Raw genomic sequence first — 20,261 nt, forward strand, 5'->3', positions numbered from 1 at the left:
TTGTAGCAATGAACAATGACAACAGGAGCCAGGACACTTGAGCTTCTTCTTCTTCGTCTTCTACCTTGTATTCGTACTTTGTTTTTTTTTGTATTTTCTTGCCGAGTCCAGCAATAACAACAACGACAACAACCACCACAGAAAACACAGTATAAGAAGTTGCGTAAATATATTGTCCTGTCGCAAATTTGGCGTGGGGTTGTTCAGGAGGTAACCATAAACAGGAGACACTATCCAGGAGCTAGCCGTGGGCATCGCGAGTTGCGAGTCGCAAGTGCGACGCAGTTAGTCGAGCGTGCCGCATCGTGCCAGCCCGAGCCGAGTCTCTTAATGCGTGCCTCTATAAATTTTGCACGCCTTTTGTGGCTGAGCTGAGCTGGGGCAGGAGTCGGTTGTTGTGGGCAGAGGCGGTTGTTGGTGGGCGTTGCACGTGGCATGGCCAGTTTTTTTTTTCGAAAAACTGTCAAATTGTTACTGCTGCTGCCCCTTTGGGGGTAGTCGAGGCTAACGAATTATTTATGTCTTTTATTTTCATCTTTTTTGGTTACAATATCTGCATATATTACACTGACAATAGAAATCTACTAAAATACCTTTTGAGTATTACTTTCCTTGGCAATCTAAAGCTTCAATTTCATTGTATTTAACTTCTATCGGAACATGAATCGAAGAATTTCTCAACTGCTCATCTGTTCTTCTGGTATCCTTCCTCTCAATGATCTTCAATTCTATATTCTTCCTTTTTTTATTTCACAATTTTCGCTGCAGCTAATTTTAATTATTTTTAACTGGATTTACATTTCATCTGAAATTTAATTCTTAGGTGAGCCTTCATCTTGTTTCGATTCTTCCTTCCTCTTTTCAGTTATACCTTTAATATCGCTCTCCCGATCGTCTATATTTGCTATAAAATTTTGGCCTCATCCAAAAGTTTGTCTGCTATCTTTTGTTATCTCTTGTGTTGCAATGATTCACTCATTATTTGAGTTCACTTGCTAATCCTTGAAGTCGTCGACATTTGAGTTGCCAATACCTGGGGACTCTTCCTCAGTTTTGTTCTCCGTATATTCGCTTATCGTTGAACTTTTGGTTACGCCTTCCATTAGCTTTGGTTGTTTCATTATATTTAGACCATCGTCGGAATTCTTAGAAGATTCATCTTCGGATGAGTTTGCACCTATTCCTGTTCTGCCTCCGTCTAAAGCTTCATCATAAGCTGAGTTTTCAAGTTGCATTAATACGTTAGTTATATTCTCTTTAATTTCTTGTCTTGCTAAATGCTTATTTTTTGTGAAGTCTTCTTTCGGTTTTTCTATATGTAAAATATTGTTACCATCGTCAGAGGACTTATCTTCAATATTGTTTTCGCCTGAAACTTCATTACTAGACGAGTTTTCAAATTGCTTTAACCCTGAGGTGATATTTTCTTTATCTTCTATTGATCTTAAGTTCTTATCCATGGATATATCTTTGTCCACCTCTTTATCTTCATTGCTTCTATTTTTATCCACAACATTGCGATCATCCGAGTCATCTTCGGACGAACTTCCGACTCTTGTGGACATTTCAGAAGCATCTTCTAGAGCTTCGTCGTCGTCAGAGTTAGTATCTGAAAATTCACTTGGTGGACTTAGATCGGATTCGTCATCTGACATGGATTTCACAGTTTCTGGTGCTTCTTCTTCTACTCCGCTAGAATCTGAAAACTCGGATTCGTCATCTGACATGGATTTCACAGTTTCTGGTGCTTCTTCTTCTACTCCGCTTGAATCTGAAAACTCGCTTGGCGGACTTAGATCGGATTCGTCATCTGTTGCATTCATGGGTGACATGGATTTCTCAGTATTTCCGGTAGAAACTGTTTTATTTTCTTCGCTTCCCCCCAAAGGTTTTTTTCCAGCAACATCTGGTGCTTCTTCTTCTACTTCGCTAGAATCTGAAAACTCGCTTGGCGGACTTAAGTCGGATTCTTCATCTGATGAACTTTTAGGGGGCAGGGATTTCCCAGATTTTCCTCCAGATAATTTTTTATTTGGCTTTTCGTTTTCTTCTCGGCTAGAATCTGAAAACTCACTTGGCGGACTTAAATCTGATTCGTCTTCTAATAAATTCTTAGAGCGCATGAATTTTCCAGTTTTTCTTCCAAATACCTTTCCGTTTTCCTCATTGCTTCTGTTAGAAAATCCTTTGGAACTATCTGAAGCTTCTGAAGCTTCGTCTTCTCCTGAGTAAGAATGTGAGGATTCATCATCTGTCTTCTTTTTCATAGGTAATTTCTTGCAAGCATCCAAAAAATCTTCCTCTTCGTCTTCGAGCATTAATTTTCCAGTTCTTCTTGCAGTTACTTTGCCGGTTTGAAGATTATTCTCTATAGATAAGTCTTGATCATCATCTGACGATACTTCATCTTCTGAAGATTCATCGTCTGTTGAACAATGCATCGATTTTCCAGTTTTTCTTCCTTTTTCGGTGTGATCATTGGTATTCTTATATGAGGTTTCATCTTTATCTGAATTAGAATCTGAAGATTCTTCATCGGTTGAATAATGCATGAATTTTCCAGTTCTTTCTGCAGATACTTTTGAGTTTTCTTTCTTGTTTATTGGTGTTAATTTCTTGTGAATATCTGAGTTTTCTTTATCTTCTATTTCTTCTTCTTCGAACATTAACTTTCCAGTTCTTCTTCCACATACATTTCCATTGTGTTCATTCTCTTTCATGGGTAATTTTGGTGGTTCATCTGAGTCTTCGTCTTCTTCTTCTAAGTTAGAATCTGATTCGTCATCTGTCGAATTATGTATAGATTTTCCAGTTCCTCTCCCATATACCTTCTTATTTTCGGTATTGTTTATCGTAGGTAATTTCTTGTACTCATCTGGGACTCTTTCTTCTTCTTCGAACATAATCTTTCCTCGTCCATATACTATTCTGTTGTGCTCCTTATCATTCAAAGATAATTCTTTGGAATCATCAGAGGCTTTGTCTTCTTCTTCGTACATTAACTTACCAGTTCTTCTTTTATATACTTTTTCATTTTGTTCCGTCTCCTTCATAGGTAATTTTTTAGTATGATCTGAAGCTTCGTCATCTTCTTCGAACATTAACTTTCCAGTTTTTCTTCCAGATACATTTCCATTGGGCTCATTCTCTTTTATAGGTGGATCCTCTGAGACTTCTTCTTCTTCTAAGTTAGAATCTGATGATTCGTCATCTGTCGAATTATGTATAGATTTTCCAGTTCCTTTCCCATATACCTTCTTATTTTCGGTATTGTTTATCATAGGTAATTTCTTGTACTCATCTGGGACTCTTTCTTCTTCTTCGAACATTATCTTTCCACGTCCATATACTTTTCTGTTGTTGTCCTTGTCCTTAATAGATAACTCTTTGGGATCATCTGAGGCTTTGTCTTCTTCTTCGAACATCAACTTTCCAGTTCTTCTTTTATATACTTTTTCATTTTGTTCTTTCTCCTTCATAGGTAATTTTTCGTCATCTTCTTCGAACATTAACTTTCCAGTTCTTCTTCCAGATACATTTCCATTGGGCTCAATTTCTTTTATAGGTGGATTCTCTGAGACTTCTCCTTCTCCTAAATTAGAATCTGATGATTCGTCATCTGTTGAATTATGCATAGATTTTCCAGTTCCTCTCGCATATACCTTCTTATTTTCGTTATTGTTTATCGTAGGTAATTTCTTGTACTCATCTGGGACTCTTTCTTCTTCTTCGAACATAATCTTTCCTCGTCCATATACTATTCTGTTGTGCTCCTTATCCTTCATAGATAATTCTTTGGAATCATCAGAGGCTTTGTCTTCTTCTTCGTACATTAACTTTCCAGTTCTTCTTTTATATACTTTTTCATTTTGTTCCTTCGCCTTCATAGGTAATTTTTTAGTGTGATCTGAAGCTTCGTCATCTTCTTCGAACATTAACTTTCCAGTTCTTCTTCCAGATACATTTCCATTGGGCTCATTCTCTTTTATAGGTGGATCCTCTGAGACTTCTCCTTCTTCTAAATTAGAATCTGATGATTCGTCATCTGTTGAATTATGCATAGATTTTCCAGTTCCTCTCCCATATACCTTCTTATTTTCGTTATTGTGTATCGTAGGTAATTTCTTGTACTCATCTGGGACTCTTTCTTCTTCTTCGAACATTATCTTTCCTCGTCCATACACTTTAGTGTTGTTGTCCTTTTCCCTAATAGATGATTCTTTAGGACCATCTGAGGCTTCGTCTTCGAACATTAACTTTCCAGTTCTTCTTGTATATACTTTTTCATTTTGTTCTTTCTCCTTCATAGGTAATTTTTCAGAATAATCTGAAGCTTTATCTTCTTCTTCGAACATTAACTTTCCAGTTCTTCCGTATACTTTTTGATTATGCTCATCATTTTTTATAGATAATTCTTCAGTATCATCTGAGGATTTGTCTTCTTCTGAGTTGGAATCTGAAGAGTGGTCATCTGTGGAATAATGCATGGACTTTCCAGTTGTTCTATTTACTTTTTGGGCGGGCTCCTTGTCCTTCATAGATAATTCATTAGGATCATCTGTGATGTCTTTTTCCTCAGAGCTAGAATTTGAAGATTCGCCATCTTTTGAATAATGCCTGGATGATTCTGTTATTCCTGCAGAGTCGATTTTGTTTCGTTCATTGCTCATATTTTGAGGAATAAAAGCGGGCCCACTGTGTTTAGGCACTTCTTCTTCTACTTCGCTAGAGTCCGAATACTCGCTTTGTGTGCTTAAATCGGATTCTTCATTTGTTCCTGGTTTTCCATCTGATACCTTTCTGTTTTGTTTACTATTTGCTTTTTGAGGAAAAAATGCATTTATCGAATTTGAATCTTTCGTCGAAATATCTTCGGCAACTTCATCAGAAGAAGATTCATATTCTGTAGATCTGGAATCTGAATCTGAAGTGTTTTCATTGTCCGAGAAGTGTTTGTTAGTAGTTACCATATTATTACTATTATAGCCATTTTCATTACTTGAGCGAATTATTGTGTGCGATTTATCATGGCTCTCCATGACATTAAGAATATTGTGATTATATAGATTGCGATTAACAGAATTATTTTCTACATTTAGTTTTGGAGTGGGCTTGTTTCCAATTCCATTTTCTTGATACCTAAAGTCAGCAATTGTTTTACGATTAGGATCAGGAGCTAAATTACGTGGTAGCATTTGGAATTTCGGGACCATCCTATTTTGATTTTCAACCATCTGGTTTCTTAGATATCTGCCAGGACATTGTCTAATGGTATTTGGTCCACTACAATTATTTGTCATATTTACTTGTGAAGGAGGTTTGCTTCCGAATCTATGATCTTGACGCTTGAAGCCAGCAATTGTTTTATGATTAGGATCAAGAAATGGATTACGTGTTACCATTTGGTATTTCGGGATTATCCTATTCTGATTTACAGCTAGTGGATTGCCAGGACATCCTCTAGTTTGATTTAGTCCAGTACAATTATTTGCCATATTTAATTTTAATGAAGGTTTGTTTTCACATTTAATTTCTTGTCGCTTAAATCCAGCAATAGTTTTAGGATCAAAAGCTAGAGTACTCGGTACCATTTGGTATTTCGGGAACATCGTGTTTTCATTTCCAACTCTCTGGTTTCTTAGATAATTAACAGAACATCCTGGATTTTGTGGCTTCATTTGGTGTTTCAAAACCATACTTCCTTGATTTCCAGCTTCCTTATTTACACTAATTATCTTACCAGCATATCCAGGATGTTCTCTAGTTTGGTTTTGACCACTCGCTATATTTCCCACAATTGTTTTTCGATTAGGATCAAGACGTGGATTACATGGTACCATTTGGAATTTCTGAGTTGTGTTATATTGATTTCCCGCTGTCTGGTTTCTTAGATAATTGACACTTTGAGGTGCAGAGTATTCTCTAGTTTGGTTTTGTCCAGCATAATTATGTTCCACATTCGGTTTTTGGTTGAGTTTGGGAAGAGGTTTGTTCTCAGTTCCAATTCCTGGTTGCTTAAAATCAATAGTTTCATGAATAATATGAGGAATTGGCTTACATTCATCCATTTCGTACTTCGGAACTGCGTTGTTTTCATTTCTAGCATCCTTGTTTATTAGATTCTCTTTCTCTCCATGATTAAAACCAACTTGCTTATCGTTATATCCTAAAAATGGTCTACGGACTTTTCTGTTAACATTTTTGGTGCCATATGAATCAACTTCTGAAAGGTTTGATTGCTTTAGTTCCTTTGTAGGTGGTAACACTTTTGATACAGTATTATTTTGTTGAGAAATATTTTGTACTTGTTGATTACCTATGTTGTTATTGTCTTGAAGCAATTGGAGATTTTTGCCACGAGAAAGAATTTCCCTTCTCACTGTCTTAAGTGGAAGCTTGCGTTTTCTTTTATTACCTTCTTGGCGTTTTCTTAATTCTTCTATCCGATTTTTGTTTACCCAATTCTTCGTAATTATATTGGGAGTTTGAAGATTGTTACTGTCAGATGATTCTAGAGATCTTATGTCTGAAACATCTTCACTTTCCGTGCTTGAATCTGTCGAATACCCTTTAAATTGTTCATTATTCACTTGCGATTCGCTTGGTATTGCTATTATGTCCAGCCTGGTCGATTCAACAATAACTACATCTTCTTGCTGTTGTTCCTTAAATGTTTCTTCAAATACTGCATCAGCATTACTATTGCAGCCTTCATTATTAAATACTTTAACAACACTTCGCTTATCTTCATCAACTATATCATCGAAGTCATCCAAAATGATATCTAAAGATTCACAAAGCTTTTCGTTTGACAAATGGAACTCTTTTTTAAGAGATGTATCGACCACGTCATCTAAGACAGTTTCTGCTTCTGGGCTGTCATCTTCTGGTGATTCAATTTTATAGCCCATCAACGATTTGAAAATGTCCAAACCACATTCATCACGAGTCGATTTCATAACTACCTTTTCACGATTCGATTGCGCCGTAAAGTAAGCCTTAATCATTGCAAGCTCTTCATCATCAGTAGACTTGTTCATGTCAGACTCTTTATCAGGGGCCTCCATTTTAAAAATACAAGTCGCAAGTAATAAATTGCGGGGCGTGATGTGCAGCTCATAGAAAGGAGATTCCTTGGTGGGGTAAGAGATGACCAGCAAATCGTCACTCTTAAGCTTCGAGCTTTTTCTTTTCGAGTTCGTCAATTTCCTTATCTCATCCGAATCGTATTCCTGAACCAGGTGCTCGAAGTTCCAAATCGATAACTCGCCATCCTGTCCGCCAACCATAAAGAGCTTGTTATCCATGGCAAACACAATGCTATTAATGCCCGCAGTGTGATAGGACAGAGCACGCACCAAGTGTTCCTTTTCGATGTCCCATACAACTATATAATGATCGTTAGAACCTGTGACCAAGTAGCGTCCACAAGTTGAAAAGGCCAAAGCAGTGATGCCATCTCTGTGACCAGTGAAAAGTCGTACCTGAACTCCCTTAATAATGTCCCACAAGCGAACAGTGCAATCGGCCGATCCCGTGGCCAAGTAATGCCTATTTGGATGAAACTTGCAGTTACTCACCTCGGCCAGATGTCCGACGAGCACACAAAGTGATTTCCGACTGTCCTGTGTCCAAATGCGAACCGTGCGATCTTCAGAGGCGGTGGCAATGTAATAGCCTTGGGGCGCATAGCACACGCTGTAGATGGCCGCCATGTGGCCGGGATAGATGACCACACAGCTCCACGTGAAGAGGCACCAACAACGCACAGTGCGATCCTGGGACGAAGTCAGCAGGAAATGATCATGTGGCTCAAAGGCGCAGCTGTAAACAGATCCTTGATGTCCATAGAGTTTACGTATCATTCTTTCACTCGACGCGTCCATCATGCGCTCATCTATACCCGGAGTGCTGGTGTCGAGTTTCTCCAAGCTCTTGGCCGACTTGATTTTCACCAGCTTTGTAGAGGTCAGCGAGGAGACGTGGACTGCACCCGACTGAGTGCCAATGGCCAGCATTGTGGCCTTGCTAGAGAGGGTGGCACAGATGACAGATTCAGTCTTCTCGCGCACATCATGGATATAAATCGATGGCAAGTTATCTTTGTCCAAAGGCACTCGATGCTCCTCATCGTCCTTTTGCAGCTCCAAGTCCCAACGTCTGGGCATTGGAGTATAGAGACGATTGCCAATGGGCATGTGCTGGTTCTTAACAGGTGACAGTTTGGTTTTCTTCAAGCGATTGCGTCGCGCTGCTCGAGGACTTTGCGGTGGCGGCTCCTTGACTGCTTCGCCTGTGGCCCAATAAACCTTATCTAAGGGGGCGCAACCAATTCCAATTTGCTGATACGGTACTCCATTGTTCTCCTTGATAATCAGTTCGAAATGCTGTTCGAATAAAGACTGCTTTGAGGATGCCCAGCTTTTCTTGAAGGACATAAGCAGTTCGTAGCTCTGCTCACACAGAACTACTTTAACCCGAGCTTGTTGCTCGCCAGCGAGCAATCTTCTGGCCTTCTTTGGCAGATCGGCTGAGCATTGCAGCGTCATTAGTTTATCGATACGTGGCATTAGAGAGTGATCTAAGGAACGCATCGAGGACTCCACAAAGGTTTTGCCTCGTCGAAACTTGCCGCTGGCAATCATGCGCAGATAAACCACAACTAGAGTGGGATAGAGCACAGTATTCATTTCGTATTTGTAGCGACTGGGAACCTGTTCAAAAATCTGATACATCTTATTGAACAGCTCCTCATACTCGTTTAATTGATTTGCATTTGAAAAATCCGAGTTGAGCTTTTCATTATAACCGAAACCATCAGAGCTAAATCTATCATCTTCACTTACACTATCATCTTCATAGAAATCCAAGCCATTCCTAACATTTGCCTTATGTTTTGATTTGTATTTGCGGGACGTAAGGAAATCATCGCTGTCCGAGTCGCTGTGCTTTCTAGAGCGTTTATTGTTTCCTTTAGAACTTGAATCTGAGGAGCTGTTCCACTTTCTTTTGCTTTTGCGTTTTTTCTTTGATTTTTTTTGCTTGCCGCCAGTTTTTTCTTTATTTTCCATTTCTCGCAATGCTTCGACTAATGCAAAAGGATCTTGGGCATTCTCTTTACTTTTGGATTCGCTATTTAAAAAAAAGAGTTATTCGTTAGTAGAGCTATATGAGAAAACTTAATTTTAATTGGTGACTAACTTGGACTCTCCTTGACTAGAACTAGATGGTGAAGTTGCATTCCGTTTTCGAGCTATAATAAAAAGAACACATTAACACCAATATATAAAAAAGAGTTTCCATACAAAGAGTATATACAAGTAGTAGTATATGTATATAGATACAATAAACACTATAAAAAACTGTTGTGAAATATTGAAGTTAAATTTAATAAGAGGAATTCAATTGATCCAATTTAATATTTATCCTTACGAAAATGAAATAAAATAAAGTTTGGAATAAGAAAGAAATGCATTACCTTTTTTCTTTGATTTTGAATCGGTTACAGATTCCGAGCCAGAACACGATGATTCCTTCGCTGACTCAGAGCTATCAATGTTCTTCAAGAAATCTTCTGAGTCCGATGAATTTTTCGAATTTCCTGTTTCCAGCTTGCTTTCGGCGTCTACGTCTCTGTTTGTCTCTCCAATCTCTGCATTATCTGGCACTTGGCTTTCCCTTTGTTGCAAAGGAGCAAATTTTGTAAATGCTGCCAAAAATTCCTTCATTGGCTCGTTATCTTCTTCAAATGGCTGATCTTCAATAACGGGCTTTTGGACCTCCTTATCTTTAGGCTTTCGTTCGAAGATAGTTTTCTGTTTCTGCGCACTTTTATGTTTTGCATCTGGTAATCCAAATATGGAATCTAAGTTGACCGATACATCAGGGTTGCTTTCATTAATATCCTTACTACTCTTCACTTGTTTTGATGATGGATCATTTCTTTTCATTACATCCTGGTCAATCGAATCGGTGTGTTTCGAAGGCTTTGGCGTATCCTTCTTCGTAGAATATTCATCCTTTTTTGTTATCCATTTGCTCAGACGTAGATTTTAAAATTTGTTCAAATTCATTATTTAAATCTACTTTCAGAGATTCACCAAACTTGTTGTCTTCAAAGTTGCCTTTAGTTTCTTCTATGTTTTGGTCAATCACTTCAGATTCTTTGGGAGACTTTGGAGAATCCATCTTCGAAAGATATTCGGTGAACTGCTCCCACCATCCAGAAGATGCTTCGGTTGGTTCTGTCACATCTTTAATTGCATCATTTATTGCCTTATCAAGTTCATCATTAATTTGCAAAGGTTCTTCTGGAAATTCTGGTGCTGTTTCTTCCAAATTTAAGTTCCATCCATTAGACAATTTTTTATCTTCAGGAAGTCTGGAACGTTTACCATATTTCCCGGTCTGGGAGAGTTCAGAAGCTCTTTTCCGGGAAGTTTTTTGGAGTTTCAACATCGTGCACATTTGAAGCCGGACAATTCTGTTGTGAATACAGTTAAGAATTATTTGAAAAACAATTTAAGAAACACAAAATTACATTATCGTTTGTCGGTGTTTTAAGTTCATCACATTGGGAATTTTCATGTGTCGGTGTTTTAAGTTCATCACACAGAAAATTTTCAAATGACGGCGTTTTGTTTTCTTCACGTGGAAAGAGGTCATCAAAATTAAACGGCGAGCTCATCATTAAAATATGTTCGTAATAAATCACTAACTTAATAACGCGAGTAAATTATTTTAAGAATGTTGATTAAAACAAAGAAATTCACTTCTGTCACTGAAGTTAGAGATGGGAAGAATTAATCGATGTCAATTTACAGTTTTACTTTACATTAATGACTGATGACTGATGAAAACGATTTCTTCTTCTTTTTAAACTGTCATCGTTTTATATTTGAAAAGAAAAATATTATCGGAGGTATGTTTTCACTTTCGGTTTTAGATTTAAAAAGAAAATGTATAACTAGCAGAATATTTTGCAGCTGCAATGCCTAGACTAACAGTTGCAGTTATCATTATAACAAAGAATATTTTCATGTTTCTTTTTATTATTATTATTTTTACATATTCTGGCACCATGCCGTAACATCTCTTCCCAGATCGTGAGTAACAAAAAAAAACATATAAAAAACCCCACAACAGGGGTGAAGTGTGTAGGGTGAAGCGTGCTTCGTAGGTAAAAAAAATTAATTTGCATACCCAATATTCAACGGAGTTGCTGCGTTGCTTTCCCATGGCTTTGGTTATGTTTTATTATTTTTTTGTAGCTTGTCGTGGATTTACTGTGGTTTTTTCCATCTATCCGACAAAAGCGTGTTGCAATATGTGCGACCGAATTTGTCAGCAAAAAACACACAACAAAAATGCATTAGAATAGAGAAAAAAGCGACTATAAAAACACCCTCATTCAATTTATGAAATATAGACAATATATTAATGTTAACTACTAAGTTTTATTTAAGTAGTGATATATTAACATCATAAACTTTATGCCCAAGGAGATATATTTATTTTTGTGTAAGAGAATTGCTGGCAGCCCACAAACAAAAAATGATTGCCGCTGCACTTTGAATGCGACTGAGCCTGCATATTGTTTTATGATTTCGCTATGATTTATTGCACCAGTAGAAAAATGTGAAAATGTGGAAAAATATGCATACAGACAGAGAGACAGATAGATGAATAAAAGAGGCAACCGGCATTTGTCAATGGGACAGCTTGAAGTTGTTTCAATTAAAACACACATCATATTGTTTATATCTGTGCGCATTACATATATCAAAATGTCGAGGGCTATCATTAGATGCAAACAATTACTAACAAAAAGCCTCATTATACGAGTATGCAACAAACAATCAAGTCACTTGAAAGTGTAATGCAACCATAAATAAATCACATCACATTGGATTTGGATCGGTTCAGATTGGGTTGGGCATCGGTCTGGATGGGATCTCATTGAGTTGATGCAACTGCAAAAAAAATAATCCATTGTAAAGTGTCGAAAAAGTGCAATTGAAATGCAAATCAATGCAAATCGATACTTGAATCATCATCATCATCATCAGCAACAGCAGCAGCAGCAGCAGCAACAAGCGAGTAACAATGAATGATTCATGCATCGCACGCGAGCCACATTCAGATGCAAATGCAAATGCAAAGTCAAATGCCAAATGCGGAATGCAAATTGCAAAACAAAAAATTTGCAACCGATGTGGATTTTGGGCGGAGATATCCAGGAGTCAAAGAGAGAGAGGCGGAGACTACCCGCTGATCTGTGAACAATCAAATCAAAATAAAATGCACCGCACACACATAACGGACAATAAAAAGTGTAGTGCAAAATAAACATGACAAACACAAAGGTGAAAGTGGTAGTTGATTTTGGCACTTCCGGTTTTTGCACTGTGGCTAATTTGATTAGAGACTTTGTGTTAGAAACAAAAACTTTTGCTGCATAATAAAAATTTGTTCGTTGTGCGTTTTGCGCTTTGCGTTTTGCCAACTTATGCAAATTTCGTTGTGCGTTGTGATTTATGTCCGCAAAAGTTTTTGGCTCCTTTGGGAGAAACTAGACAGCAATGAAGCAGGCTGTAAATTGAATTTAAGAATTCTCGAATTCTCAAATTCTCTAAATCGCTTTCACACGCATTGCGCTTTTGTGTTGTGCCTTAATTTCTAGCACCGCTTCGTCTGCCTCTTCGTCTTCGTCTCTGGCTTTCATATTCAAATTTCTCACTCAATCCTCAATCAAATGCTCGAGCCTTCCTGTTTTCAGAAACCCTTTGGGCATTGTTTGTTCCTCCGCATCAACTTCAACTTGTGTCCCAGACATTGTCATGCTAATTGCCGAGCTCTGAGAAGATGTGAGACAAACAATCAGTAGGTAGGAATCGAGTCAGGATGTGAGCATTTAGTTGTTTCCTTAATGCCAATGCGTAAAGTTCTAGTGCGTGAAATGTGATTGAAATTGAATTGAAATGAATTCTGTCCACTAATATGAAGCCATACTCATAATTTAATATCAATTATTCGAAGCAGAAACCAGAAACAACAACAAGACAATAACACGGCCTCTGACGCAATTTAACACCAATTACAATATCCGTTACATCTAATTATTGTAAGCGCGCCCACAAGGAAGCCACTTGCCCGGGGACTAAATTAAAGAAAAACATGCCCAACATCGCAGCAGAGCTGTGGGGGAGAGGGGAGGGAGGAGGAATGAGAGAATCGAAGGAAAACGGAAAAGACAGCAGCAAATGTTGGAAGGTGCCACAGACGCAGATTGGACGCCATTTGTGGTTGCCAGGACATTAACAATGGCAACTACAACCACAACAACATGAACCATAACAACAACAACAGCAACAACAACAACGACAACAACTCGAAATGACGCTCATAAAACAACAGAGCAGAACCCGGAATTGCCATGAAATATGACGATGATGGAACCTGAACAGGGGGCAGTTAAACTGTGCTTGGACCTCAGTTGTGTAGTTGTTGGCTTTGTGGGTGGTTGGGTGGCTTGGCTGGGCTAAAAACATTTCTTAATTTTCAACAATTTACGCTGAAAGCTTTCAGCGCTCAAATGACGCACTGTGCTGGGGTGTCCTGCGTCCTGCGTCCTTTGTCCTGACCAAGAAGGCGACGATGATCTAACGCCATTATTTCGCTGCCAAACGACAGGCAGTTGTTAATGGGGCTTACCACTTAAGCGCGACGGCATAAAATAAACACGCGGCTACAGTCCACTTCCTTCTCCTTCGTCCTTCTCGCTTGCCGCGTCACGGATGTCCTGGCAAATTAATTAACATGGCGCGCGTTCGCCTGCAGCTTTTTCCTTAGCCCTGCCGGAGTTTTCTTCAGTTGTGTGTTTTCTTGTCTTTTGGCGGTTTTCTTGTTGCCTGTTTAATTGTCTGGCACTTCGTCCTGTGCGTCCTGAACGTAGTTCTTGGAGCCAGCGGCAGTTTAACAATTAAGAAACGTTTAAAGTTTGCTTAAGCTTGAATTTAGGGCGCGGCTTGATTTTGGTTTCTTTCTGATTGTGAGGCACCTCGAACCCAAACCCAACCCAATCCACAGAACAGGACATTGAGCATACGCGGCACGTATCTACATCCGTTTGACACCTTTGTGAGTCGTGGCCAGGAAATGAGCTTGCCCCGTACGTGACTCGTTTCAGCAAAAAGCCTTTGAAAATGTTTGCTTGTCTTATTGTTTGGCTACGCAAAAGTTTTTCGGCTACAACAAACACTTCTTAAGAAATTGCGCCTGACCTCATGGCAACGAGTTATCCTCGCAAGTGTTTGGCAACTTTAAGCCATTGTCAGCCACTGCTTAAAATTCCAAATTTGTGCACTCGCTCAATTTCCTTAGAGTCCACAAAGTAATTACCCCCTGAAAGATGTCGGGCATCACAGTTTGCAGTTGTTGTGTCCTGCCGGAATAATTAGTGGCCCATTGATGCCGCTACGTGCCAAGCACAACGCCCTGCGGCAAGGACACACCTTGAGTGAGCTGCCATAATTGCAATTAAAATGTGCCGCCCATGAAGTGCAAACACTTTGGGGCAATACGCAAGAGCAAAAAAGAGAAAAAAGAAATGCGAAGAAAATAAACAAAGATTGTGCAAATTAAAATATAATTAGAGATAAACAAGACGTAACAAGTCGAAACAAGTCCGCAACAAGCGGCGGCAATTAGCAGAGCTTCGCAGTTCACTTCAGACGACGACGGTGGCGCCGCCTGTCGGCCAGTGGCAGCGGCGACAGCGACTGTGGCAGCACGCACTTTCCACTGGAATTGTGCGACTGGAAATTAGCGTCTCCTGAGACCACCCTGTGCCCCTCAACCACCCCACAGCACACACACCACACACACACTCGGCACGGTGCGTGTGAGAGAGAGTCGGCAATTCACAGTTAGAGCGAGACAGCTGGAGCTGACGTTGACTGCGCCGTCAACGTCTCTGCTTGCTACCTGGCAACTAACGAGGCAGTAATGCTGTGCGGCAGCTAATGCTGCCTCAAAGGCCTACGCTGAACTTCAGCTTCAGCTTCTGCCTCAGCTACTGCTTGAGCATTAGCAGCAGCTTCTTGTGCGTTGCCTTGGCTACTTTAAGCCTGCGTCGTCATCGTGTCTTTCACATTAAGTATACGCAACGTTTGCCTCATGTGAGCCACCAAATCCAGGGGTGGGATTTGTACTTCGACTTCGACTTGCTCGCAGGGTCGTTTTTTTTCTTTTCGCTCTCTGTTTTTTTTTGTTGTTTTGTTGTCGAGGCCACACCTTCCTCAGGGGTGACTGAAACTGAAATTTTCTGCATGCGCCGCCGTCGCCGTCGACGTTGCTTTTACTTTTGTTTGCTTGGATTTTCGATAGAAACACAAAAAAAAGAGAAGTGAAGAGAAGAAAAATTCTGTTGTATACTCGTATATAAATAAAAATCCACATTGGTCCGAGGTCGGGTGGGCAAAACGAAATCTGCTTTATGAAATGTCAAAACTTCAAAGCAAATTTAAGTTAAATGCAAGAAAATGAGAAAATATACACTTGAGTGCGTATGAAGAAACATTTTCAACTGCGCAGCCATCGAGCCAGCATCATCATCCTGTTGTTGTTGTTGTTGTTATCGCTGTGCTCATCGTTGTTGTTTGTTTTCCTTCGCCAGTTTTTCATTGTCCATTGCACGTCGTTAGATTTGTTGTTGTTGTTGTTGCTGTGTGCTGTTTGAACTGTTGTTGATAGCCTTTATTAGTTGTTGGGCCAAAGCTTAGGCGCATTACATTTTCTTTTGCACTTCCTGCTTCGACTTGGCCCGAAACAAAATGGAAGCGAGATTTCGGTGGATGTGGCCTCGTGCGTTGTTCAAATAGCCGTTAATGCCGCAGGGCATATAGCCTATGGCATCAATTTTGATCATTCAAATAAGACACTTACTGCCCACTTTCACAATAGTATTTTATTACCTTAAACCGACTTTAATAAAAATAAATTTATATTGAAAATTGTTAACTTAAATTCCGTCTATATTGATATTAAATTATATATTGAACTTACATTTAAGTAATTGAAATAGCTTTTAGTTTTGAAATAGCTTTCATACCAAAAGTTCTGATATAGATTTCCAAAAATACTTATAATAGATTTAAGAGGAAAATAAATGTATAATATGTTAATGTAGCAATCGACAAATTGTTCAAATTATCGTTTAACATATATTTTTAAATCAAAATGAAATCCCTGCATTTTCATCAGAAAGTGTATTTTCACGTCGCATTCATTTTTACACATTTCCCTCACTTGTTTTTCCGTCGTTTTCTTTTGGTTTACATTTTTTATTTTGTATTTTCGACAGAAGATTTTATTAAAAAATTGTATATTAAATCAATTGCGTGCAGCTTTTCGTTGGGGTGTTGAATGTGCTCATGCATAAACTGGGGACTGGGCTGGGCACCTTAAACTGGCCACATCAACTGGCATAAATCATATTATGGCAACGGGAAAACCAAGTATTTAATGTGCTTCAAAATTATATTAAAAACAATCCAATTGACCCTTTAAATTGTTATAACTTACCTGTAATTAAATTGTTAATACTTGTTGCCTTGACTTTTAACCTACGCCCCAAGGATCCTTCGATTGACAGTTGTTTAGAGATTCTTTAAGGATGCATTGCAATTGTTGGGCAATTAAAAGTAATTACGCAATTTAGTTGTTAATGTTTTGACATGTAAGCAATCAATAGATGTTTATAAAAGGAACCTTTTTCACTCGATCTACTTCAAACGCGCCAAGTTTTCTTCATCAACATGCAGGATTCAGCTGCAACGCGGTTCTGCAAGATTATCAAACTGATTCGATTCTGTGTGGGAATCTGTGGCACAGATGTCGCTGATCCCGAGTATCGAATGTGGGCTCTCACCTATGCAGTCATCGCTGTAATCTTTTTCTTCTTCGCCTCCACCGTCTACACACTTTATGTGGGTGTTATCCTGGAGAAGGATTACACTGTAATCCTGCAGGCTTTCGCCATGGTTGGCTCAGCTGTTCAGGGACTGACCAAGCTGCTCTGCACTGTGAACAGAGCTCCATTAATGCGTCACATCCAAGGCACCTACGAGTCCATCTACCAGGAGTACGAGGTGCAGGGAGGCGAGTACACCAAGTATCTGCATAGACGCATCAATCTATTCTGGAATCTAATGATTGCCTTCGCTTGGATTTACATTATTCTCGTGGCCGGATTGACTTGCTATCCCATCTACAGTCGCATTTTTCGCAACGAAAAGCTGCTTGTGATGCAGTTTCTGGTGCCTGGAATCGATAGAGACAGCGACAGTGGACACTTGATGTTGATCACTCTTCATGTTACTTGTTTGAGCTTCGGTGCATTTGGCAACTTTGGTGGCGACATGTATCTCTTTCTCTTCATCACAAATGTGCCACTGTTGAAGGACATTTTTAAGGTGAAGCTACACGAATTCAACGATGTGGTCCAAGAGAACGCAGATCATAAACAGATTCGTTCCATGCTCTGGGATTTAATTTCATGGCATCAACGTTACGTGTCGTAAGTAAATTGAAAATTCCAATATTAATCTACCTGAATTATTATTTGTTTCTTAGTATTCTGCGTAGCACTGAAAAAATCTACAACATTGTCATGTTTGTGCAACTTTTGTCGGCTTGTGTTGGAATTCTTTGCACCATTTCGTGCATTTTTATCAAAGTTTGGCCCGCTGCTCCTGTCTACTTGATCTACTCCTTCATCGTACTCTACACCTTTTGTGGTCTGGGCACAATTGTCGAGACTTCGGTTAGACAAAGCTTTGAGATTGTATTATTCTTTATATTTAAATGTAATTTTCCTTTAGAACCTGGACTTTACCTTTGAGCTCTACACGAACTGTTTGTGGTATGAATTGCCTGTAAAGGAGCAAAAGTTGTTGATTTTAATGCTGGCCAAGTCGCAAAATGAAAAGGCTTTAACTGCAGCTTCTGTTTTACCCCTTTCGATGAACACAGCTCTCAGGTTGACCAAAGGCATCTACAGCTTCAGCATGCTGTTAATTACTTACTTGGAGTAGTCACAAAAAATTGAAAAATACGTTTTATTATTAGCTTGATTATTGCACTATATATTAATAGAAGACAATGCACTCTGAGTAGCAATTAAAAATTATATTATTGTAGTAAATATATTTTTAAATAATATTACAAATATTCATCAAAGTTAGAATTTGTAGAACATTTGTTTAAATAAAAGAAAAATAGTACGGTATTATTCCTAAAATATACCAAAAATATACAAAATATATACTGAAATATGTCAAAGAAAATGTTTTTGATATATTGAGTACATTCAAAATGTAACATACAGTGAAAAATATACAAGATTTTCACTATTTTTATACCCGCTACCCATAGAGTAGAAGGGTATTATAACTTTGTGCCGGCAGGAAATGTATGTAACAGGTAGAACGAGGCATCTCCGACCCTATAAAGTATATATATTCTTGATCAACGTCAACAGCCGAAACGATATAGCCATGTCCGTCTGTGTGTCTGTCCGTCTGTCCGTCCGTCCGTATGAAACACTGGATCTCAGAGACTATAAGAGATAGAGCTATAATTTGTTTTCGACAGAATTTGTTATCTTTGCACGCAAATCAAAAAAACAAGCAATTAACAAGCGTAATTTTAAAGCTAGACTTGCGAATTTTGGTATATATAATAACTACTATAGTAGTTATAATTCCTGAAAATTTGGTTGCGATCAGACAAAAATGGTCGAAGTTATTAAAGAAATACTTTCGTATGGGCAAAAACGCCTACTTACTAGGGCTCTTAGTTGCTTTGGCCGACAATCTGGTACATTGTGCCGTCTATGGTACATTTTGAATGGTGTACTATATCGATATACCAAATATACCATCTGGTATATTTTTAGTATTTTTGTAGTATATTCGGTATATTTTGAAAATGATACCGCAAAATATATTTCTTTTTTTAAAATGGGTAGCGGGTATCTCACAGTCGAGTACACTCGACTGTAGCTTGTTTATTTTTCTTTTATTTTACTTTTCATTTAGTATAATTTGTATTAAAAAGATTATAACTAATCGAGTTTAGTAGTTTAAAAAGCCAATATAAATTATATTTTATTGAACTGTATAAGAAGAAATTAATAATATTGGGATAAAACATAATCTTAATTAATTATTTACATTACCAAGACTGCTCTCGGTTTAATCTTCGACCATTTGAGTAAGCAATTTTCGAGCGCAGTCGAGCTGAGAGAAAACAGTACTCCAATGCTGTTAATGAAAAACCGCGATTAGTGACCCCAAAAGTTGGGTGCGATGCCAAGTTCTCAGTCTCAGTCTCAGCTCCTCCTGCCGCTTCACTGATTAATTTAAGCTTTTTGTCTAATGAACTTGCCCGCAAGAATTTAATAAACATCGCGCTGCCCTCTTTATGGGCCACAAAAAAATGACCGTCGCATCGTTTGCGGTGGGGTAAATGAGAAATAGTAAAAAAAACATGACAAGACAAGATGAACGAAAACCAGATGCAGCAAAAAATGAATGAAAATAAAGTAAAGCAAGCAAAAAAAAGCATCTCTGGTAAGTTGTAAAAATTGTCTTTTAATGCTACGAAAATCCAGCAGATTGCCACGTAGTGCTAATAAAATAAAGTTATGCCCAGGCATAAAAAATCTACTGAAAATTGTGAGAAATAGTGTGCAATGTGTTTTTCTTCTCTCTGAATATTTTTTTTATTTTCACTTTTTTTTTTCTTTTGGCTTTGCTATTTACAAAAAATGGCGTTGAAAATTGTGCGCGCGCAGAAGATGCCCCGCGATGTGGCGGTAAACGCATCATTAATCAAATGTCCGGCGCCTAAGCACCGTTATTCATCATTGCCTCTGGATGAGACGAAACCCCGACCCCCGACCCCAGTCCAATAGACACTCCACACTTTCTACACTCTCTCTATACGCCACACGACGCCATATTTGTTCCTTCTGTGGCTGATTTTGTGGCCGAAAAAGTTTTCGGAATTTCGATTTTGCCAGAAACTTGCTCATTGCCATTCACAAATCCCCTTCTTTAAGAATTCTCTTTCTTTAGAATAAGCAAATGTTGAGAAAGAACTTCAAGAAATATTAAAATAACTAAATGTTGAAATTATATCCACTTCGTAAGGCTGATAAAATGATTGTCTTTAAACAAAAATTTTGCTAAAGAAAA

The 20,261-nt window shown here is 38.5% G+C and overlaps 2 protein-coding genes across 2 annotated transcripts; one reads left to right on the forward strand and one right to left on the reverse strand.

The window, feature by feature from the left end:
- Positions 1 to 487: 487 nt before the first annotated feature.
- Positions 488 to 10,785, reverse strand: LOC132791101 (uncharacterized). Its single transcript, XM_060799905.1, has 4 exons — positions 10,541 to 10,785; positions 9,479 to 10,483; positions 9,202 to 9,253; positions 488 to 9,132 (listed from the first exon to the last, which is right to left on the reverse strand). The coding sequence occupies exons 2-4, from the start codon at positions 9,948 to 9,950 to the stop codon at positions 996 to 998; spliced, it is 8,661 nt and encodes a 2,886-aa protein (XP_060655888.1). The 5' UTR covers positions 9,951 to 10,483; positions 10,541 to 10,785; the 3' UTR covers positions 488 to 995.
- A 6,032-nt stretch (positions 10,786 to 16,817) lies between these two features.
- Positions 16,818 to 18,102, forward strand: LOC132788326 (odorant receptor 67d). Its single transcript, XM_060795659.1, has 3 exons — positions 16,818 to 17,578; positions 17,635 to 17,824; positions 17,883 to 18,102. The coding sequence occupies exons 1-3, from the start codon at positions 16,818 to 16,820 to the stop codon at positions 18,093 to 18,095; spliced, it is 1,164 nt and encodes a 387-aa protein (XP_060651642.1). The 3' UTR covers positions 18,096 to 18,102.
- The last annotated feature ends 2,159 nt before the right edge of the window (positions 18,103 to 20,261 follow it).

This window comes from Drosophila nasuta, chromosome 3 (assembly GCF_023558535.2).
Source record: "Drosophila nasuta strain 15112-1781.00 chromosome 3, ASM2355853v1, whole genome shotgun sequence".
Taxonomy (NCBI): Eukaryota; Metazoa; Arthropoda; class Insecta; order Diptera; family Drosophilidae; genus Drosophila; species Drosophila nasuta.